A 27,831-nucleotide genomic window follows, 5' to 3' on the forward strand; every position below is an offset into this window, starting at 1 on the left:
TGTGCCGGTGACTGGAGGCTGTTGGGGCCTGGATGGGTGTCAACAAACTCAAACTCAACCCAGACAAGACGGAGTGGCTGTGGGTCCTGCCTCCCAAGGACAATTCCATCTGTCTGTCCATTACCCTGGGGGGAGAATCATTGACCCCCTCAGAGAGGGTTCGCAACTTGGGCATCCTCCTCGATCCACAGCTCACATTAGAGAAACATCTTTCAGCTGTGGTGAGGGGGGCGTTCACCCAGGTTCGCCTGGTGCACCAGTTGCGACCCTATTTGGACCGGGAGTCATTGCTCACAGTCACTCATGACCTCATCACCTCGAGGCTCGACTACTGTAACACTCTCTACATGGGGCTACCTTTGAAAAGTGTTTGGAAACTTCAGATCGTGCAGAATGCAGCTGCGAGAGCAATCATGGGCTTCTCTAAATATGCCCATGTCACACCAACACTCCGCAGTCTGCATTGGTTGCTGATCAGTTTCCGGTCACAATTCAAAGTGTTGGTTATGACCTATAAAGCCCTTCATGGCACTGGACCAGATTACCTCAGGGACTGCCTTCTGCCGCACGAATCCCAGCGGCCAGTTAGGTCCCACAGAGTGGGTCTTCTCCGGGTCCCGTCAACTAAACAACGCTGCTTGGCGGGACCCAGGGGAAGAGCCTTCTCTGTGGCAGCCACAGCCCTCTGGAACCAACTCCCCCCAGAGATTAGAATTACCCCCACCCTCCTCGCCTTTTGTAAGCTTCTTAAAACCCACCTCTGCCACTAGGCATGGGGGAATTAAGACTTCTTCTCCCCCTAGGCCGTTACAATTGTATGCATGGTATGTTTGTATGTATGTTTGGTTTTATAAATTAAGGGGTTTTAATTCGCTTTTAGTATTGGATTATTATTGTATATTGTTTATGATTGTTGTTAGCCGCCCCGAGTTTTCGGAGAAGAGCAGCATATAAATCCAATAAAACCTGAAACTTGAAACTACCATCAGAAAAGTGATGCCTTTTGATTATTTTAGGACCAGATTACCTATGGGACTGTTTTCTGCCTCATGCACCCCAGCAACTGGTTAGGTCCCACAGAGTTGGCCTTTTCCAGGTCCCGTCAGCCAGACAATGTCATCTGATGGGGCCTAAGGAAAGAGTCTTCTCTGTGGCGGCCCCGGCCCTCTGGAATGAACTCCCCCTGGAGATACGTACCACCCCCTCCCTCCTGTTCTTTCGTAAAGCTCTGAAGACCTACCTCTTCCAGCGGGCATGGGGGACGTGCAAGATGAGATTGTTTCCGGCTGATGTTGTGAATGATTGAATTGAATGAATGGGAATGACTACATATGAGTTTTTAAATGATTTTATTAATAATTATTTTTAAAACATTAATTAGATTTCTTCATACATATTGTTTTCATTATGTTGTACGCCACCCAGAGTCACTTCAAGAAGGGTGGCATAGAAGTCTAATAAATGAATGAATGAATAAATATTTCAGCTCAAAATTGTTGTTCCAGCTCATGTATGGGGGACAGCTTGAAACAATTTCTATGCTTGACTAATTGGAATGTGTTGAGTGTGGAAATTCTTATAACTCACATTTATACAATTCTTCTGGTCGTAAGATGCTCCTTTGTATTCAAGTCTGGCCTCAGAATGATAATGTAGCACTTGGGGATAAAGACGCAGACCAGTAGACCAGCACTGGAGGCAAAGATGGAGAAAACCTGCACAGCCACCATGTATTTCCCTTTGGTGCTCAGGTAGGTGGGCAGGAATGAGACCCAAACACTGCAGAAGACCAGCATGCTGAAAGTGATCAGCTTGGCTTCATTGAAGGCTCCAGGGAGATTCCTGGCCAGGAAAGCCACTGTAAAGCAGATGGCAGCCAGGAAGCCCATGTAGCTGAGGGTGATGTAAAACATGAAAACAAATCCTTCATTGCATTGCAGGATGATCTCCCCAGGCTGGGAGTGAAAGTCTGAGTCACAGAATGGGGGAGAAATCCCCAACCAAATGGAGCAGATCATAATTTGAACACTAGAACAAGAAATAATGATGGAGTTGGCCAAACTCTTCCCCAACCATCTCTTCACTTGGTTTCCTGGTTTTGTAGCCAGGAAAGCCAGCACCACTGTGATGGTTTTGGCCAAGAGAGAAGAAATGGCAACTGAGAAGATTATGCTGAAAGCTGTTTGTCGGAGAAGGCAGGTGGCTTTCCTTGGTTGACCAATGAAGATGAAAGGAGACAAGAAGCAAAGCAGGAGGGAGACCAGGAGGATGTAAGAGAGATCTCGGTTGTTGGCTTTTACAATGGGAGTTTCCTGATGTTTAATAAATATGATTAAAACAAGGGCTGTATCTAAGAACAGGAATAGGGCAAAAGAGATCAGAATGATTCCCAGATGTTCTTCATAAGAAAGGTAGGATATAACTTTGGGGATACATTAGATTCTGTGCTCATTTGGATATTTTTCATCCGGACACTTGGTGCATTTTTCTGTATCTAAATAAACAAAAAAGGCAATATTTAAAAAAAAATATTCTGTATTTTCACCATTCAAGAAATATTTTTCTGTGACAACATTTGTTACCAGCAGCATTTTCTGAGAAGTATTGCTTTAAAAGGTTAGAAAAACATTTTCTAAAAAAACAGCAATATATTTGAAATTGGAAGCAGTCCTGGAACCTGAATGATTTCTTGTGTAATTTGCAGAACCTACATTAGAAGTAGATAATAAATCAGATACGTTTACTGGATCCTGACAACTGGCACTTCTTAACATACTTGATGTTGCTTGCCTATTTTTTGAAATCTACTTAGTTAGAAAAAAAAAGTTAGTTTGGCAAATAATCCAGAATCCATATAAAAAAGCAGAGGATTATTTTTTTCTGGCACCAAAAAAGCTTGTCCAATCTGCTACAACGCCTAGCTCTTCCTAGGCCTCCCCTCAAGATTGTTCTGCTATTCCTTCCTTTCAGATAAGAAATAGTGCAATTTGAAGATAATAGCAATAGTGCTTAGATTTATAAACTACTTCGTGTGCTTTACAGTTCTCTGTAAGGAGATTAAAGTCAGTCTATTGCCCCCCAATGATCTGGGTCCTCATATTACCAATCTCGGAAGGATGGAAGGCTGAGTCAATGTTCAGCCGGTGAGAATTGAACTGGTGAACTGCTAACAAACAAACAACAATTGAACTTAATCTATCTTTTAACATATACAGTGGTACCTCTACTTACGAACTTAATTTGTTCTGTGACCAGGTTCTTAAGTAGAAAAGTTTATAAGAAGAAGCAATTTTTCCCATAGGAATCAATGTAAAAGCAAATACAGTAGTACCTCTAGATACGAGCTGCTCCACACACGAGTATTCCAAGTTACGAGCCACGACGGGAGCGAAATTTCTGTTCCACACCCGAGCTCAAATTCGGGATACAAGCTGAGCTTCCACTAGGTGGCGCAAGAATCCTTGCTTCTGGTTATCTCCGTTGGGGGGGGGGGAAACAAAGTCTAAAGCCATTTGTTCCAGATACGAGTTGATCGACATACAAGCTCTGTTCTGGAACGAATTAAACTCGTATCTAGAGGTACTACTGGTTGGGGAAACCACAGGAAGGGTGGAGGCCCTGTTTCCTCCCAGGAGATTTCTAGGGAGGCCCCACAGAGGCTTCTCCCTGCCTTTTTTGACCCTGCTTCCTCCCAGGAGATTCCTAGAGGGGCCCCACAGAGGCTTCTCCCTGCCTTTTCAGGTTACAGTTTTGGAGGCTCGGGTTTGTAAGTAGAAAATGGTTCTTGAGAAGAGGCAAAAAAATCTTGAACACCCGGTTCTTATCTAGGAAAGTTCATAAGTAGAAAGTGTTTGTAGGTAGAGGTACCACTGTACTTGTATGACAGTGTTTCAGATAAATCGACTTCCACAAGTCCTGTCCTTTTCCTTGCTTTCCCCCATCTTTGTGGATGGAGATGGTCCCCTCAGGACAAGGAATGCAGTCATAGCAGCAAGCAGGCTCTCCTTCTCGCTTCCGCTTGACAAATCCAGGATGACAACTTTCCACACATTGGGACTGTGGCAGAGACTAAGAAGAAAAAAGATGACATGCCAAAGAAAATATATGGAGAGAGAAGTGTCTGTGAAAACGGATGTAGACATTAATATTAGCCAAATAGTTCCTGGCCTTCACTTAGATAAATATAGAATCATTGACTCATTCCAAACCTTTTTAGTAGATATAAATACTGGCAGATTGTTCATTTACTCACTCCCCTTTGCTTTTGGTATTTCACATTGAAATAACAGATTTTTCTATTTAAGAAAGACTGGAAGGATGGTATTAAAAAGATTTCAGCCATAAGGGACAACCAATTTGGTTCCTCCTCCAAGCCTTGTTAGCATGCATTTATCCATTCTTCAGATAACTGATTTTAATCATAGTTTGAGTTTGATGATCTTGAATTCAATTTTGGAAAAGAAATTATTGTAAAACATTTATTAATGTTTTATTATATTAGATTTATTAAATAAAATAACAATGTAATGAAAAAAGGAACTTTGGATCAGCAGGATTTATTTATTTATGTATGTATTCATTCATTCATTCATTCATTCATTCATTCATTCATGTATTTTGCTTTTGTTCTTGTGCAGGATGCAAAATCTCAGAGGGGATGCGTGAGAGAGAGAGATTTCAATGACTTTTTTGCGTGGAAGAAAAACAATCACCAATATCTCATGCATGCGCATGTTCCCTTGCAAAATTTTGCTTCCTGCGCATGTGCAGAAGCATGCATACATACTCCGGACACTCGGAGCTGTGCGCACAGCTCCGGTTTTACTACTGGTATGCAGTGTGGCTCCTACCAGCTGTTCTGTCGGGCTCTCTGGTAGAATCCTCCCAAAAATTCACAGGTACAAATTTCAGACACACACACATTTGAAAATTCAAAACAATGTTCTTTATAATGAAAATTCACTTAAACTAAGCCTTCTTTTGGGATAGCAAAGAGCACTCATCTCCAAACAAACTGGTAATTTGTACAAGTCCCTTATCAGTTCTGTGATACTTAGCTTGCAGCTGTGAGGTAATTCACAGTCCTTCTTTCACAAAGTGAAACACACTTTGCTCTGGTTTAGTTTCAAAGCGGGGAAAGATCAGCACACAAAGGTCGAAGTCAGCAAAGCAGGCACGAAACACAAGGATCAGATAATCCTCCACAATGGCCAAACCCACAGGCTGCTATTTATAGCAGCCTCACTAATTACAATAGCCCCACCCAACCACAGGTGGTCTCATTTTCTTTGATAATATTCTCTCAGTTGTTGTTGCCTATGCATCGCTCTCCGCATGCATGGCTGTATCAACTCTTGTTCTGAATCCAAGGAGGAGCTAGATAATTGATCTCCTTCAGAGCTGTCTGTCCCACTCTCCTCTTCCCTGTCACTCATGTCTTCTTGGTCAGAGGAGCCTTCATCATCAGATTCCACCGGGGGCAAAACAGGCCTGCAGCATGTGGATGTCTCCCCCACATCCACAGTCCTTGGGGCAGGAGCTGGGCCAGAGCTAACCACAACACCAGCTAGGAACCCAATACTGGATCTCATCCAGTGGTTTCATGTAGATGTTGAACAGGAGAGGAGAGAGGACCTAACTCTGCGGTACCCCACAGAGGAGGGGCCTAAGGGTTGACCTCTGTCCTCCCACTAACACCGACTGTGACCAGCCGGAGAGATAGGAGAACCACCGTAAAACTGTGCCTCCCACTCTCAACCCCTCCGGCCATTGAAGAAGGATAATGCAGTGGTATTGAACATCGCTGAGAGGTCAAGAAGCACCAGGATAGAGGAGTGACCCCTATCCCGGGCCCACCGGAGATCATCCATCATCGTGACTAAAGCAGTTTCTGTGTTATAACCGGGTCAGAAGCTAGATTGAAATGTGTCTAGATAATCTGTTTCTTACAAGGACCGCAGGAGTTGGAGCACCACTACTTTCTTACCCATAAAGGGCAGGGTGGAGTCTGGACAATAGTTGTTCAATAAGACTGGATCCAGGAAAGGCTTCTTGAACAGGGGCCTCACAACCGCTTCCTTTAGTGGTTGCGGAAAGGACCCCTCACTCAAGGAGCAAGTGGCACAAGAGTAGGAAATGAACAGATTAACAATGGAAATGAAAGAGAAAAATGAGACAGATTATAGAATTTGGGATAGATTTTATTACTGGTTAGAGAAGAAAAACAAAAAATTGGAAAATAAGGAAGGATAAAAATAAGCAGAAATGAGGGATGTGTATGTAAGAACAAAAAATAATGCATTGTAAATAACCATGATAGTATTTGTGATGGAAATATTATTGAGTGGAATGACAAAAAAAGGATGGTCAAAAAGTGTCCAACATTTTTAAATGTCTGTTTTATGTGTGTGTGTGTATAAATAAAGAAAACTTTAAAAAAAGAATAGGAGACTTGTATCAAGCTCTGTATCTGGGTTATTTTTCTACTTAAGAACTACAATTATTGGACACCAACTTTTATGGAAAGTCAAATCTACATTTCTTATTAGTTAAATTTGGATTCTCCTTTTTGCTGAGAGGACTTAACATAGCTAGAGGTAAAGATTGAACAAATGCATTCTAGATGTTTCAGGTGAAGTGCCCTCTTACAAGCCAAAACCCAAATCTAAGTAGCATTTCCTTTGAAATTCTCCCTTGTTATTTCCAAAATAAGGAAGGGCTTTTCTTTGGATCAAAGTTTTGTTTCAGTGGCTTCAGTTTTCCAGGTTATGGGCATTATCTCACATCAAAGCAGCATTTATGGTTTAATGTGAAATGTAAAGATCTTTGGAGCTTCTTCAGAAGAGCAGAAGGCCTATTCCTTATCCTGGTGGGGTGAAAGAGAGATATGGGTAACTCTGGCCAGGTTTTGGCTGCTTAAAAATATTATAAAACATCAGTGACCTTTCAAGTGAGACATTCCTCAACCTGGACAGGGAGAGGCTTATTTCTCAAAGGGACCAACATGACCTCTAACCAGTCATGACTATATTTCATCTCATTCAGTCTAAACTTTAGTGCAGATGTTGGTAAAAAGAACGTGAGGCTATTAGGAACACAAATGCCAGCACTTGAATATATCCCACCAGCTTGATCCATGGTCTCCATCCTAAAGAATGATGACCCACCATCCAATATTGGACATGACTGAATCAGTTTAAAAGAAAATTCTTTATCATGACATATGAAGGTCACCTTTATGAACATAGCTGAAGTCCTCTCAAGCAATCTAACAAAGTGTTAAGTTTTCTCTTTTGTACATTCAACTCCCAGTGAGGGTCATCCACCATGGTGACTTGAAATGGGTCATAATCTTTACAAAAAAAGAGAGAAAAGACAGCAATGTTTGACCCACCTTGTTGAGCAGATTTATCCATGAAAGAGCAATTTCATTAATAATAACTCTCTGTCTTTCAATATTCCCCAGTTTCCTTTTCATCAAATCCCCCTCTGGTGAAATCACCAAGAACTCAATGTCCAGATCTGCAGCTATTTCTCCATTATGGTCCATGTAGAGGTTCCAGTGGGAAAGATTGTAGAACTCATTCTTCTCCAGATAGGAATGGAACTAGAATGGAAACATCTAGGAATTTTAAAAGCAGAAACTTTGGTTTTATATCTCCACCTAGTATTTTCATGTATGGTACTGTATTTTCATTTCATGTATTCCTACCTGGTATTTTAATGTGCATTCATGCTTAATTAGGGCAAGTGTTATCACTAAGTTCATAAGTGAATGAAGATGGTTCAACAAAATTTATCAATGAGATATGGAAAAAAATGTTTTGAGAAAATGAGTTGAAATGGGTCTAGAAAGCTTAGAACTAAGACGCCTCAAACATGATCTAAGTATTGCCCACAAGATCATATGCTGCAATGTCCTGCCTGTCAAAGACTACTTCAGCTTCAACCACAACAACACAAGAACCCACAACAGATACAAGTTTAATATTAACAGCTCCAAACTTGACTGTAAAAAATACGACTTTGGTAATTAAGTTGTTGAAACATGGAATTCACTACCAGACTCTGTAGTATCATCCCCTAACTCCCAACACTTTAATAATAATAATAATAATAATAATAATAATAATAATAATAATAATAATAATAATTATTATTATTATTATTATTATTATTATTATTATTATTATTATTATTATTATTTATTAGATTTGTATGCCGCCCCTCTCCGAAGACTTTACCCTTAGACTATCCACGGTTGACCTCACCAAGTTCTTAAGAGGTCAGTAAGGGGCATACATAAGTGCACCAGAGTGCCTACCATCCCCTGTCCTATTGTCTCTGTTATATCTCATATATCTTCTCTTCTATACCTATATCTTTTTCTGCTATTCTCTCATAGTTATATTTCACTCCTTTATTTTCTCCTCTATTCCCCCTTTAATACATTCTACCTGATTATATCCTTTATAACCCTCATTGTGTATTACTGTGTATTGGACAAAACAAACAAATAAAAATAAAATAAATAAAACTGCAGCCCTTGGGACAATAGTTTGTGGCCCCCACCTCAAAATCAAAGTTTAATGTTAGTGCCTCCCGAGTATGATACGAATGGCACTTTTCAGTGTTGTGTGCGGAGCTGAATGAACCTACCAATCACAATGGGGTATATTGCTCTCAGAGGCGGGACATCAGCCAAGCTTATTACAAACTTGCACCATTACCCCAGGCTCAGAAGCAGAGGCGGACGCGGAAATTGCTATTCAATGAGACAGAAAAAAAGCGGAAAAGACGCATCGGCTAAAGTTTAGCGGCTAAACACTGAAACAGTGACACCAAGTGGAATTATATATTACACAGTCCCAAACATGTCTTTTTCAAAGCCTGGAGTGAAGAGAAAGGTTGGTGATGAGCACAGACAATTTCAGGAAAGTGGGAAGTGCAATATTTCTTTGTTGAGCACAGGGGCATCCCAACATGTCTTATCTGCACAGAGAAAATTGTGGTGCACAAAGAATACAATTTGAAATGTCATTACACAACTAGACATGCTGAGAAGTATCAGATCTAGGGGCTTAAAGCACAGAAGGTTTCGTGCTTTTTTAGAGAAATGGAGTCAGAATATGGGGATGTGCTCTACTTCACTGAGGTACGTTGGCTCAGCAGGAGAAACATATTGAAGAGATTTTTTGAGTTGAGTGCGGAAGTAAAAATCTTCATGGGGAAAGAAGGGGCTGCTGTTCCTGTGCTAAGTGATCCAAAATGGCTTATGGACTTAGTTTTTTTTGTTGATATCAATACATGAGCCTAATGTACTGAACAAGAAGTTACAAGGCCAGGGGCAACTTGTTAGTGCTGCCTATGACAATGTGGGAGCATTCTCTCCACAACTTATGTTATGGAAAACCCAGCTTTCTCAGACAAACCTTTGCCATTTCCCAGCATGCATGGCACTCATGAATGCAGGCACACCATTCAGTGGTGAGGAGTATGTGGATGTCATTTTGAAGGTACAGGAGGAATTTGATCACAGATTTGCAGACTTCAAGACGCACAGAGCCACATTTCAAATTTTTGCGGACCCCTTCTCCTTTGATGTGCAAGATGCCCCTCCTGTGCTTCAAATGGTGATCATTTACCTGCAGTACAACTCTGAACTCAAAGCCAAGTTCAGAGAGGTGAGTGGAAAAGCATACAAGCTCGGGCAATTTTTGAGAGAATTGCCCTCCAGCTTCCCTGAGCTTTCCCAAATGTTCAAGCGGACCGTGTGTCTTTTTGGGAGCACATACTTGTGCGAAAAGCTCTTCTCTACCTTGAACTTCAAGAAGTCCAAGTACAGGTCCAGACTTACTGATAAGCATCTTCAAGCCCTATTGAGGGTCTCAACTGCTTCCTCCCTTAAGCCAAATGTGGCTCGACTATGCAAGAGTAAGTGCTGCCAGATCTCTAGCAGCAAGAAGTAGGCAGAAGAAGCCATGTTCAAAATAGTTTATGTTTAATGTTCCATTCATGTTCAGAAAGTTAAATGTTAAAGAACTGTTAATACAGACATTTGAATCTGAATAATAATAATTACATTTCTCTAGTCAGCAACTATATGTAGTTTCTTCAGCCTTCTATATCTGCTGAATTATTATTATTATTATTATTATCATCATCATTTTATTATTTATTTATTTATTTATTTATTTATTTATTTGTATGCCGCCCCTATCTGTAGATTCGGGGCGGCTAACAACAATAATAAAAACAGCATATAACAAATCTAATATTTAAAATAACTAAAAACCCTTATTAAAAACCAAACATACACACAAACATACCATGCATAAATTGTATAGGCCTAGGGGGAAAGGAATATCTCAATTCCCCCATGCCTGATGACAGAGGTGGGTTTTAAGGAGCTTACGAAAGGCGAGGGGGGTAGGGGCAATTCTGATCTCTGGGGGGAGCTGGTTCCAGAGGGTCGGGGCTGCCACAGAGAAGACTCTTCCACTGGGTCCCGCCAAATGACATTATTTAGTTGATGGGACCCGGAGAAGGCCCACTCTGTGGGACCTAACTGGTCACTGGGATTCGTGCGGCAGAAGGCAGTCCCGGAGATATTCTGGTCCAATGACATGAAGGGCTTTATAGGTCATAACCAACAGTTTGAATTGTGACCGGAAACTGATCAGCAACCAATGCAGACTGCGGAGTGTTGGTGTAACATGGGCATATCTAGGGAAGCCCATGATTGCTCTCACAGCTGCATTCTGCACGATCTGAAGTCTCAGAACACTTTTCAAAGGTAGCCCCATGTAGAGAGCATTACAGTAGTCGAGCCTCGAGGTGATGAGGGCATGAGTGACTGTGAGCAGTGACTCCCGGTCCAAATAGGGCCGCAACTGGTGCACCAGGTAAACCTGGGCAAACGCCCCCCTTGCCACAGTTGTAAGATGTTACTGATTTATTTATTTTTTTCTTATGAATTTGTTAATTTATTTTTATTTTTAAACACAAAATAAGATGAAAAAATAAAGACATTTGATAACATTGGAATGTTTTTCTAAGAGCTTTTCTTTTGAAAAACCTGATGCGGCCCATCCTCACCCAAACTCTACCTCTAGCGGCCCCTGGGTAAACTGAGTTTGAGACCCCTGCTCTAGTGTTTAGTCTGGAACATGGTAACATGAATTCAGTGAAGTTATTCTGGCTGAATTAAAGGGAAAAAATATCCTAAGAAGGGAAGCAGTTTTACACCTTCACAAGTGAACCAAAGAAGTTCAATCTCCCCTTCACTGGTTGGCTTAACGCAGAGGCTGAGCAGCTACCAGTCAGAGAATATTTAACTGGGATTTCCGTAGAGAGGAGGATTAGGCTATGATAGCTTGGTGACTGCTTAAAAATATAAAATATTGAAGAATATAAAACACGGGTATTCTTAAAATAAGAAAAGTCAACCCAAGAAGAAGAAGAAGAAGAAGAAGAAGAAGAAGAAGAAGAAGAAGAAGAAGAAGAAGAAGAAGAAGAAGAAGAAGAAGAAGAAGGCTTCAAGAGTTGTAAACCTAATCCTACGTAGCTTCTGCTCTGGCAATCTCACACTGCTTACCAGAGCTTACAAAACTTTTGCCAGACCCATCCTCGAATACAGCTCATCTGTTTGGAACCCATATCGCATCTCAGACATTAACACCCTTGAAAATATCCAAAGATACTTCACCAGAAGAGCCCTTCACTCCTCCACTCGAAACAGAATACCCTACGAGACTAGACTTTCAATCCTGGGCCTAGAAAGCCTAGAACTAAGACACCTTAAACATGATCTAAATATTGCCCACAAGATCATATGCTGCAATGTCCTGCCTGTCGGCGACTACTTCAGCTTCAACCACAACAACACAAGAGCACGCAACAGATTTAAACTTAATATTAACCGCTCCAAACTTGACTGTAAAAAATATGACTTCAGTAACTGAGTTGTCGAAGCATGGAACTCATTACCGGATTCCATAGTGTCATCCCCAAACCCCCAACACTTTATCCTTAGATTATCTATGGTTGACCTATCCAGATTCCTAAGAGATCAGGAAGGGGTGAGTAGAAGTGCACTAGAGTGCCTTCCGTCCCCTGTCCTATTGCTCTCCTATATCTCCTATACCTTTGTTCTATTCCTATATCTCTTCTTCTATTCTTTCATTGATATGTTCTATTACTATATCTTCTTTTCTATTCTTTCATAGATATATTTTACTATGAGTATCTCCTCTATAACCTTCATCATGTATTTTACTATGTGTGTATATATACAGTGGTACCTCATCATACAAACCTAATTGGTTCCAGGAGGAGGTTCGTAAGGTGAAAAGTTCGTAAGATGAAACAATGTTTCCCATAGGAATCAATGTAAAAGCAAATAATGCTTGCAAATCCTTCAGGAAAATCCCAAACTTTAGAAGGGAGGCAAACAGAGGGCAGGGAGGAGCAGCTAAATGGGGCGGGTGGAAGAAGCAAGGCTAGGCTAAAGGGTGAGTGGGAAGGAAGAAAGGCAAGGGGGGCGTCCCTCCCTTTTCTTTCTTCAAAAGACACCGTTTCAGTGCCTTTGCAAGCACGTTGTTCTCTGCAAAAGTTTTCCTCCCCCAAGCTGCTCCTCCCTTTTCTTTCTTAAAAAGACACCCTTTCAGTTCCTTTGCAAGCACGTTGTTCTCTGCAAAGTTTTTCCTCCCCCAAGCTGCCCCTCCCTCCTCCCTTTTCTTTCTTAAAAAGACACCCTTTCAGTTCCTTTGCAAGCACGTTGTTCTCTGCAAAATGTTTCCTACTCCAAGCAGCCCCTCCCTTTTCTTTCTTCAAAAAAGGGGGAAAAAAGAAACCCCTTCATCCCAGCAGCAGCTGCTTGGCTTCGTAAGGTGAAAATAGTTCGGAAGAAGAGGCAAAAAAATCTTTAACACCGGGTTCCTATTTTGAAAAGTTCGTTAGAAGAGGAGTTCGTAAGACGAGGTACCACTGTATATATACCCACTAAAACTCTCATTGTGTATTGGACAAAATAAATAAATAAAATAAAATAAATAAAATCCTAGAGGTGGAGGCGGCAGCAAAGCAAAGATTTCCACAGGGAAATAATACTATTTGTAAGAAAAGGTTTCAAATAGCGTTTCAGCACCAGGTGAGGCAGGAAGTGATCATGTTATATAGAAGCAAGCCACTGAAAGTTAGAGTGGATTAAACTACTAACCGGGCTGTGTATGTGTCCCTCTTTGCCAGCTTCCTTGCGAAATTGACAAACTACATGCAGCAAGAAATTCCTGAGAACAATAAGATTTGAAAGTTTTTTTCCTATCTTGTACTAAATATATGTAATCCTGTACCAAAAAGGATAAACTCTGATCTTGTGAAAGCAGTCACATAGGGTGAAATGTTGTAAACATTATTATAACATTTACTCAGGCTACTGGAAATGGACCTCTGTCTAAAGGATAAAGCTCTATTTCTGCTGGAGTAAACAGCTGAAAGTCGCCTTTCTCATTCCAGCATGATTCATGAGCTACCTCCTGTGGGAAAATAGCACCCAGCTGAGGTTCAGACCATCCATTGCTCTCAGGGTATCCTTCAAATTCATAAAAGTAAAATTCAACAGTGCTCATCCAAACCCTAAATACAGGAATAGTGTTAAAAGTGCAATTGTCCTTTTAAAATTAGAAGTGTTTAATATCAAAATATATTGGGAAGAAAGGATTAGAGTGGTACAGGAAAGTCTTAATACCACTCTACTACGCCCTGGTCTGACCACACCTGGAGTACTGTATTCAGTTCTGGTCACCACACTTCAAAAGAGACATTGAAACTCTGGAGAAGGTGCAAAAAAGAGCAACCAAGATGATTAAGGGATTGGAAACCAAGACTTATGAGGAGAGACTGAGGGAACTGGGCATGGATAGCCTAGAGAAAAGGAGGGCCAGAGCGGACATGATACCAGTCTAGAAGTATACGAGGGGATGTCACAGAGAGGAGGGGATCACTTTATTCTTCAGGGCACCAGAGGGCTGGATGAGGAACAATGGCTGGAAGCTGACCAAGGAGAGATTCAACATAGAGATAAGGAGGAACTTCCTGACGGTCAGAGCGATCAACCAATGGAACAACCTACCAGCGGACGTTGTGAACTCTGACACTATGGACATTTTTAAGAGAAGATTGAATTGCCACTTGACTGGTGTACTATAGGGTTCCTGCTTAGGCAGGGGGTTGAACTCGATGGCCGTCATGGTCCCTTTCAACTCTAACAATAAATAAAAATGAATAAATGAATAAATGAATAAATGAATAAATGAATAAATGAATAAATGAATAAATGAATAAATGAATAAATGAATAAATGAATAAATGAATAAATGAATAAACAAACAAAGAAATATCTGGTATCCTTGGTAAATTATGCCCCTCAGCAACTAGATTGACCAAACCTATTAGCCTTTTTTGGCACAAGGAAGTTCATATGACTCCCCTTTTTCTCTCATGCATCCTTCTCCAGAGGAATGTGGTTTGTTGGATCCTTGTTGGGACCTCATACCTGCCACGGCTGCAGCCTTGGCGCATCCAGTGTTTCTTGGGCCTCCTTCCTTCTTCTCCAGGATCTGGACAAATATGCAGCCTTCAAGACACGGGCCAGAGTCATAAAGATAATGTAAACAGAGTCACTGTTTTCAATGAATATCCCACTCAAATCATCTTCTGTCTCCACTGGAGATTTTTGAATGCATCTTTTCCGGCCTTTGACAGAAAAAACATTCTTTGAAAAAGAGCATTGAAAATTCTTATCTTCATATTGGGAATCTACAAAGGAAAAGGGTTCGAAAGCGCCATACTTTGGGCTTACTTTTTGCATAAATTCAAAGCTCCAGATACTATGGAGGTATTTGTAACATCCACCATGAGACATTTTACAGTTTCCCAAAGATGTGGTTATCCAGACTTTCGCTCCAATGGGTCCTGACAAAATGTCAAGTGTTAGATGAAAAATATGAAATGTGCTTGAAACAATAATGTGTTCTGTGAAGTGAACAAATACATTGACTTGTTTCCACTGAGAAAAGCTGGAATCCTTAAATGGTACTGGATGTCCAGTCATTGAGAACTGTTGTGATATAACAACACAAATTCCATTTCTGACAAGCAAAGGAGGAAAAGTCCTGAGGAAATTTTCTCCCTCTTCTGTGTCTGGAGCAAGGAGACCAATCAAAGTCCATCTGAAGTACAGGAGCACTTGGACAATTGCCAAATACTGAAACCCTTCTTTGAGGAGCATCCGGTGGAAAAAAGGGAAATTACTTTTATCACTCAGAGTTTCTGAAACAACTGTATGACTGATCTGGAAAAGCAATGAAGGCGGGAATTCCAAAATACGAGTGTTTAACAAATCCAACTTTGTTTTGATAAACATCTTAGAATAATTTGTTCATTGGCCATTGTTTAAAATATTAAACACGGAACATTAAGAAGAGAAGAAACAAATTAAGTAAAAAGAATAACAATCAAAATGCAAAACATATTTCTTGATCAACACTACAATTGAATGCAGTTAGACTCACATGTGAAGATGTTAACTGAAGTACAGTGGTACCTATACTTAAGAACACCTCTACTTAAGGACTTTTCTAGATAAGAACCAGGTGTTCAATATTTTTTTTGCCTCTACGTAAGAAACATTTTCTACTTAAGAACCCAAGCCCAGAAAAATTTCCCTGCAAATTTGAGAGTGGCACAAAGGCCCGGCCAGTTTCCTGCTATTCCCTCTTTAATCCCAGCCATCTGGGCTGTCAGAGGAGCCTTTTGATGGTACTTAAGGAGGCTTTGACAGTCCTGAGCGAACAAAGCATTTTCCTTTCTCTGGGCACTTGGACAGGGAATAAACCTCTGCCAGCACCCAGAGAAAAAAAACACCCCCTTCACTGTTCTCCCTAAGCTGCACGTGTTTGTGCACGCGTACCCCAAAACACCGCCCCCCGCGCACTCTTTTCCTTTGCTGATGTTCTAGTATTCATAGGCAGCCCAGAGTCTCTAGGGAGTTGGGCGGTATACAAATCCAATTAAATAAATAAATAAATAAATAAATAAATAAATAAATAAATAAATAAATAAATAAATAATAGAAGCAGCACTTGAATGAGGATCAAAATTAATCAAAACGATCCAAGAATTTGGAGAAGTAGCTGGAGTTAAAATTAATAAAAATAAAACAAACATTATAACAAAGCATCTCAACAAAAATCAGGACAAACAATTGGAAGAAATAACAGATATGCAAGTGGTTGAAAAATTGAAATATTTAGGAATTTGGCTAACAGCAAAGTGCCCATTAATGAAAGAAGATAATTTTAGTACAAATTTAAAAATTCTAGCAAATTGGAAAAACCTTCAATTATCACAGATTGGAAGAATATCCTCAATTAAAATGAATATCTTACTTTGAAAATCTTCAAACAAAGATTTCTTCAAAGTATATTTGGCAAGGAAAGAACCGCAGGATAAGATGGAATTTATTACAGGATATCAAAGAAAGAGGCTCTTTAATTCCATAGAGAAGATATGGATAGAACTATCCTGCACCCACTACCATCCCACTCACTTTACTATATAGAGAAACACATACACACACAAACCTGTGGGACTTTGTAGGTTTCTACTAATGTTGACATCTGGATGGAAATCTCTCTGTCAGCTGCATCAAGAAGAGCCAAAATGTTGTCCTTTCTTCCACAGCTGTAGTTGAGAACATTAGCTTTTCCAGTAGAGAGCATGTCCAACAAGACTTCTGAAGTGCCAAGTGTGTTCAAATAGTTGTCATGGATATTGTAGCCAAGTGTAAGATTGCTCTGGAATTGAATATTTTTGTTGATCTCTTGAATGGTGAAAATAAAGCGTTCTATTCCTTTGGAAGTATAAGATTCACTAGTGTAAAAAAATGTTTTAGTTAATAAAAGCATAATCAACAGCAGCAATAAAATATCTTTTTTCCAATTTCATCCTCTTTATGAACACATCATTATTGAATTGAGGTCAATACAAATGATAGTCAACCATCAACATTTAATATTTGCAAATGTTGAGAAAATGGAAAGCAGATAAAAATTACAAATAGTCAATTATAGCAAAAAGGTTTACACCAATCTGCAAAAAAGGTCATTTTTTAAAAGTACAACCATCATAAAAGAAAGAAAATATTTCATAATTGACCCAATAAAGCTGTTCTAAAATCAAATCATCCTCTATTCATATAAGGATCAGGCATTGAACACCAATGAGCAGTTATAAAAATATGGAAATGTCAGGGTTAACTACAATGATCACTACTTTAAACAAAAGGCATTATTTAAATCATAAATTCAAGATTGGACTTGGAAAGGAAAATAATGTGAACTTCTTTCAGATATTATTTACTGTTACATCTTTTTGTGTCTCTTCCCCTAAATAAGAGAAAAGAGGAAAGCAACGGAAGTCTGATCAATCAACAAAAGTAATCCTAACCCAACTTAAACCTACCATATATTAACTGGTCCCTAAATGAATGCACAACTGAATCCATTCACTCAACCCTCTACAATGCTATCACTAGTCTAGGGCTAGTGCAACTGGTTACTAACAACATCAGACTCAACAACTGCCTAGACCTCATCTTCTGCAACAGTTTACACTCAATTTATGGACTCCAAGTAAAAGAACCCTTTTCTAACAGTGATCACAGTACAATTGACTTTTGCCTCAACGTACATCCTCTCATAAACAACGCTAAAAGCAGAACAACCAATTTCAACTTTAACAAGACCAACTATGACAACATAGACTCGGACCTCTCATCTCTTGATTGGAACACAATATTCTCCGGCTGTATCACTGTAGATGACTATTACAATAAATTTCTGCTCCAGATCCAAAGAGTCATAAAATCACATGTACTGCTAATATTCACCAAAACCAAGAGAAATAAATTACCCATAAAAATAAGAAAACTATAATCCAAAAAAAGATTACTTTGGCATAAAAACAAAACAGGTTATGTTGCAAACTTTAAAAACCACTATAAAAATTTATGTCATCAAATAAAGACTGAATGTACCAACTATCATATTAAACAAGAAGAAAACCTCCTACGCACGAAATCCACTCGTGCCTTCTATAATTTTGTAAACAACAAACTTAAAGACTCTAGATACATCCCACAAATTATGGGACCAAACGACAAAGAGTATATTGATGAAACAATTAAAGCCAACCTCTGAAAAAACTTCTTCAGCTCTGTCTTTGTGAATAGTAACGGCTCATGCCCAGCATTTCCTAGTCGCACCCCAACTAACTTCAATGATCTAACACAAATCGACTTTACCGAAGAAAGCATTAAGAAATCACTGCACAACCTAAAACCATCTCTATCTATCGGACCTGGTGGACTATGTGCATACTTCTTAAAAAAACTCTCATCAACTCAGGCTGAACCCCTAAGCAAAATTTTCAAAATATTTTCTACTACTACCTCCCTACCTAAACTCTGGTCTCTAGCCACGGTCATCCCTATTTTCAAAAAGGGTGATCCTAGCAATGTTGAAAATTATAGACCAATCTCTTTGACCTGCGTCACTTGCAAAGTCATGGAATCCATCATTAACCAATCCATTACACTCCACCTTGAAAGAAATAACCTACTTTCCAACAAACAATTCGGTTTCAGAATTTTCCCCCCCTGCAACCTGAAACTTTTACACTGCAAAAACATATGGACTACCCAAATTGACCACGGTAAACCAATTGATGCAATCTACATAGACTTTTGCAAAGCCTTTGATTCAGTAGTTCATGATAAACTTCTTACGAAACTAAAATCTTATGGCATCTCAGAACCACTGCATAATTGGATATCAGCGTTCCTGTCAAACAGACAACAGGTGGTCGAAATAGATAATGCCATATCTAATCCTGTTCCATTTAACAGTGGTATTCCCCAAGGCAGTGTCCTAGGACCTACTCTCTTTATACTCTACATAAACGATCTCTGTGACAATATTACAAGCAATTGTGTTCTCTTTGTTGATGATGTTAAGCTATTTAATACCTCTGATAATACTTTTGCTCTCCAAAAGGACCTTGACCATGTAGCTGAATGGCCTAACAAATAGCAACTGCAAATTTCATCCAACAAATGCTCTGTCCTACACATTGGTAAAAAGAATTTGAATATTAAATACACACTTGGACAAACTGAACTCGCAGAAGACCCTCACTCAGTCAAAGATCTTGGAGTACTCATTTCCAATTACCTAAGTGCCAGAGCCCACTGCAACAGCATTGTCAAAAAAGCACTAAGAGTCACAAACTTTATTCCACGCAGCTTCTTCTCTAGAAGCACTGATCTACTAACCAGAGCATACAAAACATTTGTCAGACCAATTCTTGAATACAGCTCACCTGTATGGAATCCACACTGCATAATATACTTAAATACAATTGAAGGAGTCCAGAAATACTTCACAAGAAAAGTCCTCCACTTCTCTTCATGCAACAAATTACCTTACCCCTCCAGACTTCAATTACTATGTTTAGAAAATTTACAGCTATGCAGCCTCTGATCTGATTTAACTGTTGTTCATAAAATCATACATCACAATGTACTCCCTGTTAGCAACTACTTCACCTTTAACAACAACAACAACACAAGAGCATGTAATAGATACAAACTAAATGTAAATCGCTCCAAACTAGACTGCAGAAAATACGATTTCAGCAATAGAGTGGTCAACGTCTGGAATTCAGTACCAGACTCTGTTATTTCTTCCCCCAATCCCAAAATCTTCAACCTTACATTATCTACAATAGACCTCTCCCCTTTTCTAAGAGGTCTGTAAGGGGCATACATAAGTGTACCTTTGTGCCTACCTTTCCTGTCCAAATGTCTTTTTTTATCTTTTCTATCTCTACTTTATATTTATATTATATTAAACATACTACAATACAATACAATATTTGTATGACAAATACAATAAATAATAAATAAATAAATAAAAGAAAAGATTAAAAGTGTTAGAACTGCAGAAGGAAGGGATACAATTTAATCACACTGAATAACTTACAAGTAAGACTGACTATAAGGAAGCAGGTTGAAAAACAACATTTTCTGGTTTAGTGTGGTCTCCTGGCCTGTAGTAGCTCCATGGTCTTTCTCTATCCAGGTGCACCATATTCAGTGGGCACTTCATTCTAAGCTTCCCAGAGATTGTCTGCGACACCAGTAGCATTGAATACAGAATCAGAAGGTCCATAATTCATGGAGTTTAATCAATCACCTGTTTTCCAAAGAAGAGTTAGTCTTGTCTCCTCAATCTTGTGCAAACCATTCAGCATGAATAGAGGCTTATATTCCCCCCCCCATGCAAGATCCATTCCATGTTGCTTCAGTCTGATGTTATATTAAAGGCAGTCAATGTAAAAGTAGCAGTAGACCTCTCAAAGTCTGGGATTGTAATAATTACTGTGAGTGATAATTTGTCCTCTGGACCTCTTCCAGGATTCCATGCAGCTGGAAAAAAGGGTTTTTGTGAAATGTTGCAGATACACCCCATGGAGACACCCTTCTATAATGGTTGTCTTTCTTCCTGTCAGGACATGTCCAGAAAGGGATGATGGAGGAAGATGCTTCAATACCCAGTGGGTTGATTTCTGCTGCCTGCCATTGTGGCAGATGGTCTTTAGAGAATGTTAGAGAAGAAAGTCACAAAGAACCATGCAGTTTGGTGGCAATCTAGGCTCTTGACACTTCACTTGAACCCTGTCTGATGTTAAGAGCAGATCTTCTTTGTGATTTTCTTTTCTATGGGGTATACAGATATGAATCCCAATTTGTAGCTGATTTTAAAATTCCTTATGCCTGAAGTTACATTTCATTTCCATCTCTTCTAGAAGTGTAATTTTTTGGGATGAGAGCTGAGTAAGAGGCAGGAAAGGGACAGCCTATTGACCAGTAATGGCGAACCTATGGCACAGGTTCCACAGGTGGCATGCAGAGCCATACCTGCTGGCAAGCAAGCTGTTGCCTTAGTTCAGCTCCAACATGCATGTGTATGCTGGCCAGCTGATTTTTTGCTTGCTCAGAGGCTCTGGGGGATGTTGTTGGCTTCCAGAGAGTCTCCCGGGGGATGGGGCAGGGCGTTTTTACCTTCCCCCAGCTCCAGGGAAGCCTTTGGAGCCTAGGGAGTGTTGTGGTTAGCTCTGGCCCAGCTCCTGCCCCAAGGACTGTGGATGTGGGGGAGACATCCATATGCTGCAGGCCTGTTTTGTCCCCAGTGGAATCTGCTGATGAAGGCTCCTCTGACCAAGAAGACATGAGTGACAGGAAGGAGGAGAGTGGGGCAGACAGCTCAGAAGGAGATCAATTATCTAGCTCCTCCTTGGATTCAGAACAAGAGTTAACGATACAGCCACGCATGAGGAGAGCAATGCATAGGCAACAACAACTGAGAGATTATTATCAAAGAAAATGAGGCCACCTGTGGTTGGGGGGGGGGCTGTGGTAATTAGTGAGGCTGCTATAAAGAGCAGCCTGTGAGTTTGGCCATTGTGGAGGATTATCTGATCGTTGTGTTTCGTGCCTGCTTTACTGACTTTGACGTTTTGTGTGTTGAGTTTTCCCCGCTTTGAAACTAAACCAGAGCAAAGTGTGTTTCACTTTGTGAAAGAAGAAGGACTGTGAATTGCCTCACAGCTGCAAGCTAAGTATCACAGAACTGATAAGGGACTTGTACAAATTACCAGTTTGTTTGGAGACGAGTGCTCTTTGCTATACCAAAAGAAGGCTTAGTTTATGTGAATTTTCATTATAAAGAACATTGTTTTGAATTTTCAAACATTGTGTCTGAAATTTGTACCTGTGAATTTTTGGGAGGAGTCTACCAGAGAGCCCGACAGAACAGGGAGGACAAAACACGAACCTACTAGGCCCACCAAAAGTTGGGAAACAGGTTGTTTCTGGCCTCCAAAGGACCTCCAGGGGGCGGGGAAGCTGTTTTTGCCTTACTGAGGCATTGAATTATGGGTGTGGACACTTGCGCATGAGTGATAGCACAAGCCCATGCTCTTTCGGCACCCGAGGCAAAAAAGGTTCACCGTCACTGCTGTAGACTGTATTCTTTGGTAAATAGGGAGAAATTTATAGAAGAGATAGAAATTTTTATTTTCCTTGACTCTCTGTTGTTCTTCAATATCCATTGAAGAAACTGAAATCCTTCATATTTTGAAGTTTCATAGTTTATTAAATAAAGAATGAGAGTGATGTCTGCAGCTGAGATGGTGGTGGTGCTCACAGCATGTATGTATGTATGTATGTATGTATGTATGTATGTATGTATGTATGTGTTCTGCCGGGCTTCTTGACACGAGCCCCCAATTAAGTTCAAAAGAAGAAATTCAGACACACAAAATTGTAAAGTCAATAACACTGTTTTATCGAAAGGAAAATACGAGCCAAACACACTTCTAGTCAGTCAGTGAGCTCACCTTCAAAGCAACAGCCGTAAATGCTGTGAAGAACAATAAACAAACACAAAGCAGATAAAAGGCAGCTGTAAAGACGTCACAGCCACCTTCCTTCAAGAGTTCACAAGTCCCAAACTTAACTATGAAGTAGTCCAAATGTCCTGGAAACAAATAGTTCTAGTAGAATCCTGATTCAAAGTACTCTTCTCTCCTTCATCAAATGGATAAACTTCCACACCCAGAGGCCAGAACGCTGACAATTTGACAGCAGCCCCCAATTAGTCTAATTACACCCAGCCACAGATGCTCTCTCTTATTTCCTGTAGTACAGTGATACCTCGTCTTACAAACACCTCATCATACAAACTTTTCAAGATACAAACCCGGGGTTTAAGATTTTTTTGCCTCTTCTTACAAACTATTTTCACCTTGCAAACTCTCCGCTGCTGCTGGGATGCCCCGCCTCTGGACTTCTGTTGCCAGCGAAGCGCCCGTTTTTGCACTGCTGGGATTCCTCTGAGGCTCCCCTCCATGGGAAACCCCACCTCCGGACTTCCTTTTTATTTTTTTTTAGAAAAAATTTATTAATTTAAAATATATATACATATACACATTAACAAAACGTAACAAGAAATTTTTTTAACAAACAATACAAAGCGAAACATAACACATATAAACAAAAATAATAATTATTATAATAGTAATGATAGTTAATTAATTATTTAAATATAATAAACAATATTAACTATAACAATAAACAAACAATACAGTATATATCATTTACAATATCTTGTGAGGAGGAAAAAAGATGAACCGTCTTTTCTGATATCAAATTATTTTCTGGTGAAAAATACAATCGGTATATACTATTATTTCTTTTGGTTATCAATTTTTTTTAATTGTTGTTATTTTCTTAGCTGCTTTCATACCCTTTTACTTGATTAATTAATTTCATACAAATTTTGTTCTAAGAATCACTATATATATATATCATGATTAATCTATTGTATCAAAAAAGGAAAAAAAGGTATTGCTTATGTTATATTTTAATTAATTAATTTATTTATTCATTTATTCATTCATTCATTTGTCCAATACACAAATACATAGGAAGAAATATAGACATGTGATAATATAAAAGAGGGTGAAATTGAACTTAGAGGATAGGATATATGAAAGGAAGAGGATATATATGATAGGTGAAAGAAAGGAAAGACAATTGGACAGGGGACGAAAGGCACACCAGTGCACTTATGTACACCACTTACTGGCCTCTTAGGAACCTGGAGAGGTCAATCGTGGAGAGTCTAAGGGAGAAATGTTGGGGGTTAGGGGTTGACACAATTGAGTCCGGTAATGAGTACCACGCTTCGATAATTCGATTATTGAAATCATTTTTTTTACAGTCAAGTCAATCAATTGTGTTGATTGGCGAGATCTCCATGGCTTCAGTTTTTTTATAACTTCATTCTGCTGAACTGTTTCTTTACTTCCTGCGCCATCTCCTCTTTGCCATAAGGCTGGATGTTCAATTCAATAATCAGCAAGTTATCTTGAAAACTGAGTTCAGCATCATTTGTGGTGCTGGTGACATTCATGATGCTTAGAAGAGGGACCTGGTTCTTGTTCATAACACCCATGGCATGTGACATCCAAATATCCATGACAGTTTCCATGTATTTTGATGCTCCTATTACATCTCTGGCAGGGGAAGAAACTTCCACTGTCCTGCAAGCTCCTTTTTTCAGAGAGATGGACAGGTGTTCCTGTTTGATGGCAAAAGTGACACTACATTCGTGTTCCTCTTAGGAATCTGGATAGGTCAACCGTAGATATTCTAAGGGTAAAGTGTTGGGGGTTTAGGGATGACACTATGGAGTCCGGTAATGAGTTCCACGCTTCGACAACTCGGTTACTGAAGTCATATTTTTTACAGTCAAGTTTGGAGCGGTTAATATTAAGTTTAAATCTGTTGTGTGCTCTTGTGTTGTTGTGGTTGAAGCTGAAATAGTCGCCGACAGGCAGGACGTTGCAGCATATGATCTTATTTATTTATTTATTTATTTATTTATTTATTTATTTATTTATTTATTTATTTATTTATTAGATTTGTATGCCGCCCCTCTCTGTAGACTCGGGGCGGCTCACAATACTTAGATCTTGTTTAAGGCGTCTTAGTTCTAAACTTTCTAGGCCCAGGATTGAAAGTCTAGTCTCATAGGGTATTCTATTTCGAGTGGAGGAGTGAAGGGCTCTTCTGGTGAAGTATCTTTGGACATTTTCAAGGGTGTTAATGTCTGAGATGCGATATGGGTTCCAAACAGATGAGCTGTATTCGAGGATGGGTCTGGCAAAAGTTTTGTAAGCTCTGGTAAGTAGTGTGAGATTGCCAGAGCAGAAGCTACGTAGGATTAGGTTTACAACTCTTGAAGCCTTCTTGGCTATATTGTTGCAGTGGGCTTTGGCACTTAAATCTTTTGTTATTAGTATACCAAGGTCTTTAACCGAGTGGGGATTATCTGTGATAATTTGATTATTCAGTTCGTATTTGGAGTTCAGATTCTTCTTCCCAATGTGTAGGACAGAGCATTTGCTAGTTGAGATTTGGAGTTGCCATGTGTTAGACCACTCAGAAACAGCGTCAAGGTCTTTTTGGAGAGTAGTTGTGTTATCGGTGGTATTGAAGAGTTTTACATCGTTGGCGAAGAGGACACAGTTGCTTGTGATGTAATTGCAAAGGTCATTGATGTAGAGAATGAAGAGCGTTGGTCCCAGTACACTACCTTGGGGAACACCGCTTTTAACTGGGACGGGGGTGGATATGGTGCTTCCTATTTTGACCACTTGCTATCTGTTTGACAGGAATGCTGTAATCCAGCTATGGAGGGATCCTGAGATGCCATAGGATTTGAGTTTTAGGAGTAGTTTGTCGTGGACCACTGAATCAAAGGTTTTGCAGAAGTCAATATAAATTGCATCTGTAGATTTCCCTTGATCTAGATGAGTTGTCCATATATTTTTGCAGTGGAGGAGCTGCAGGTTGCAGGATAGTTTTTTTCAGAAACCAAATTGTTTGTTAGAGAGCAAATTATTAGTTTCTAGATGGAGAGTAATTGATTTGTTTATAATTGATTCCATGACTTTGCAAGGGACGCAGCATAGTGAAATTGGTCTGTAGTTATCTACAAGAGAGGGGTCTCCTTTTTTGAAGATGGGGATGACCATTGCTTTCGACCATAGTTTAGGAAGTGTGCTGGTTCTGAAGGATTTTTCAAAAATTATGCTTAGTGGTTCAGCTATGGCAGAAGAGAGCTTTTTTAGGAAGTAAGCACATAGACCATCTGGTCCGACTGATAGAGAAAGTTTAAGGTCACGTAATGCTTTTTCAACTCAGTCTTCAGTGAAGTCACTTTGAAAAACTTGACACTTTGGGGAAACTTGGCACTTTGAGAACTTAGCACTTTTATTAGTTGCTGCTGACCGTATTTCCTAATTGAATTGAATTATTCATTATTACCTATGTTTGTATTTTTATTGTTATTTTTAGTCAGTTTTAATAGTGTTTTTAATATTAATATCGTTCTTAATTGCTATTTTTATACTGCTATCAATTTAATTGCTTTTTTAACATAATTGGGGTTTTATATAATGGGTGACTGGGGTACATATACTTGTGGGTATGAATGGAATGATTGGTATGATTGGGGTGGGTGGGGGGGATATGGTATGGATGAGTTGATTGACAGTAGTGCGAATGACAGATTTGGCCCACCTGACGCCCGGGAGACAGGGGAGGGAGGGACACCGATCTCTGGGGTGGCAGAGGGTCGGAATATTTCAGTGTTGCTGGGGAGAGGCAGATATGGTGGGGGCCACAGAGCTAGCCGTTCCAGGGGAACGAGGGACCGTTGCTTAATAACGGTCCCTTGTTCCGGCTCTGTGAGCCCAATCTTGGGTACTGGTGATGAGTGTAACTCTGGCCCTGGACTCAGGTTGCTGCTGCTTAATGCCAGGTCGGTCAATAAAGCTCTCCTCATCTGGGATCTGATCCTGGATGAGGAGGCCGACCTGGCATGTATTACTGAAACCTGGCTGGGCCCAGAGGGAGGTGTTCCTCTCTCTGAAATTTGCCCAGCTGGGTTTCAGATATGGCACCAACCTCGACCCCAGGGAAGGGGGGGAGGAGTGGCTATTATAGCCAGGGAGAGCCTTTGCCTACGTGGACTCATTGCTCCGGAAATTGCGGGTTGCGAGTCACTCTTGATGAAGTTGGACTTAGGGGTTCAGGTGGGCTTATTTCTCATGTACCTGCCTCCCAGCTGCGTGTCAAAAGCCCTGCCTGTGCTACTCGAGGAGGTAGCCGGGTTGGCGGTGGAGTTCCCCAGACTTATTGTCTTGGGGGACTTCAATCTGCCGTCACTCGGCGAAACCTCTGGGTTGGCACAGGAGTTCATGGCCACCATGACAGCCATGGACCTGACTCAAGTAGTACGGGGTCCGACTCATGAGGGGGGGCACGCACCTGACATGGTATTCCTTTCCGAGCAATTGAGCAATGGTCTGAGACTAAGGGGCTTAGAAGCAGTGCCTTTGTCATGGTCAGACCATTTTCTACTACGGCTTGACTTCCTGGCTCCAATCCTTCCCCGCAGGGAGGCGGAACCAATGAAGATGTTCCGCCCCAGACGCCTGATGGACCCAGAGGGCTTTCAGACGGCGCTTGGGGTTATTCCAGAGGCACTCATCCACAGTTCGGCGGAGTCTCTTGCGGAGGCCTGGAATACGGCTGCTGCGGAGGCTCTCGACCGGATTGCGCCTTTGCGACCTCTCCGTGGCGCTAGACCCCGTAGAGCCCCATGGTTCAACGAGGAGCTCCGGGAGTTGAAACGCCAAAAGAGACTTCTAGAGAAGCGATGGAGGAAGAGCAGGTCTGAATCTGATCGAACACTTGTAAGAGCTCATATTAAGACTTACAAAGTGGCGCTCAAGGCGGCAAGATGCGCGTACCATGCCGCCTTGATTGCATCAGCGGAATCCCGCCCGGCCGCTCTGTTTAGGGTGACCCGCTCCCTTCTTAACCAGGGGGGAGTTGGGGAGCCCTTGCAGAGTAGTGCCGAGGAGTTTAACACGTTTTTCGCTGATAAAGTCGCTCAGATCCGGGCTGACCTCGACTCCAATTGTAAAACAGAGTCGACTGACAATGAGTCAGTCGAGGTGACTGGGGCACGTACTTGTCCACCTGTCTGGGAAGAGTTTGATCTGGTGACACCTGATGAAGTGGACAAGGCCATTGGAGCTGTGAGTTCCGCCACCTGTTTACTGGACCCGTGT

General features: G+C 40.6%; 1 protein-coding gene across 1 annotated transcript; it reads right to left on the minus strand.

Annotated features, from left to right (window-relative positions):
• Positions 1-1,589: 1,589 nt before the first annotated feature.
• LOC139159231 (vomeronasal type-2 receptor 26-like) lies at positions 1,590-24,140 on the minus strand. Its single transcript, XM_070736578.1, has 4 exons — positions 23,991-24,140; positions 7,502-7,606; positions 5,987-6,077; positions 1,590-2,350 (listed from the first exon to the last, which is right to left on the minus strand). The coding sequence occupies exons 1-4, from the start codon at positions 24,138-24,140 to the stop codon at positions 1,590-1,592; spliced, it is 1,107 nt and encodes a 368-aa protein (XP_070592679.1).
• Positions 24,141-27,831: the final 3,691 nt, after the last annotated feature.

Source organism: Erythrolamprus reginae, chromosome 2, assembly GCF_031021105.1.
Source record: "Erythrolamprus reginae isolate rEryReg1 chromosome 2, rEryReg1.hap1, whole genome shotgun sequence".
NCBI classification, from domain to species: domain Eukaryota; kingdom Metazoa; phylum Chordata; class Lepidosauria; order Squamata; family Dipsadidae; genus Erythrolamprus; species Erythrolamprus reginae.

Coding starts and splice junctions, on each gene's coding strand:
- LOC139159231 (XM_070736578.1), bottom strand. CDS start 24,140: ATGGGTGTTATGAACAAGAACCAGGTCCCTCTTCTAAGCATCATGAAT. Junction 6,078..7,501: donor ATCTGGACATTGAGTTCTTG/GTGATTTCACCA, acceptor CAACCACTAAAG/GAAGCGGTTGTGAGGCCCCT. Junction 2,351..5,986: donor CTCCACCCTGCCCTTTATGG/GTAAGAAAGTAG, acceptor TCCTGTTCTTAG/ATACAGCCCTTGTTTTAATC.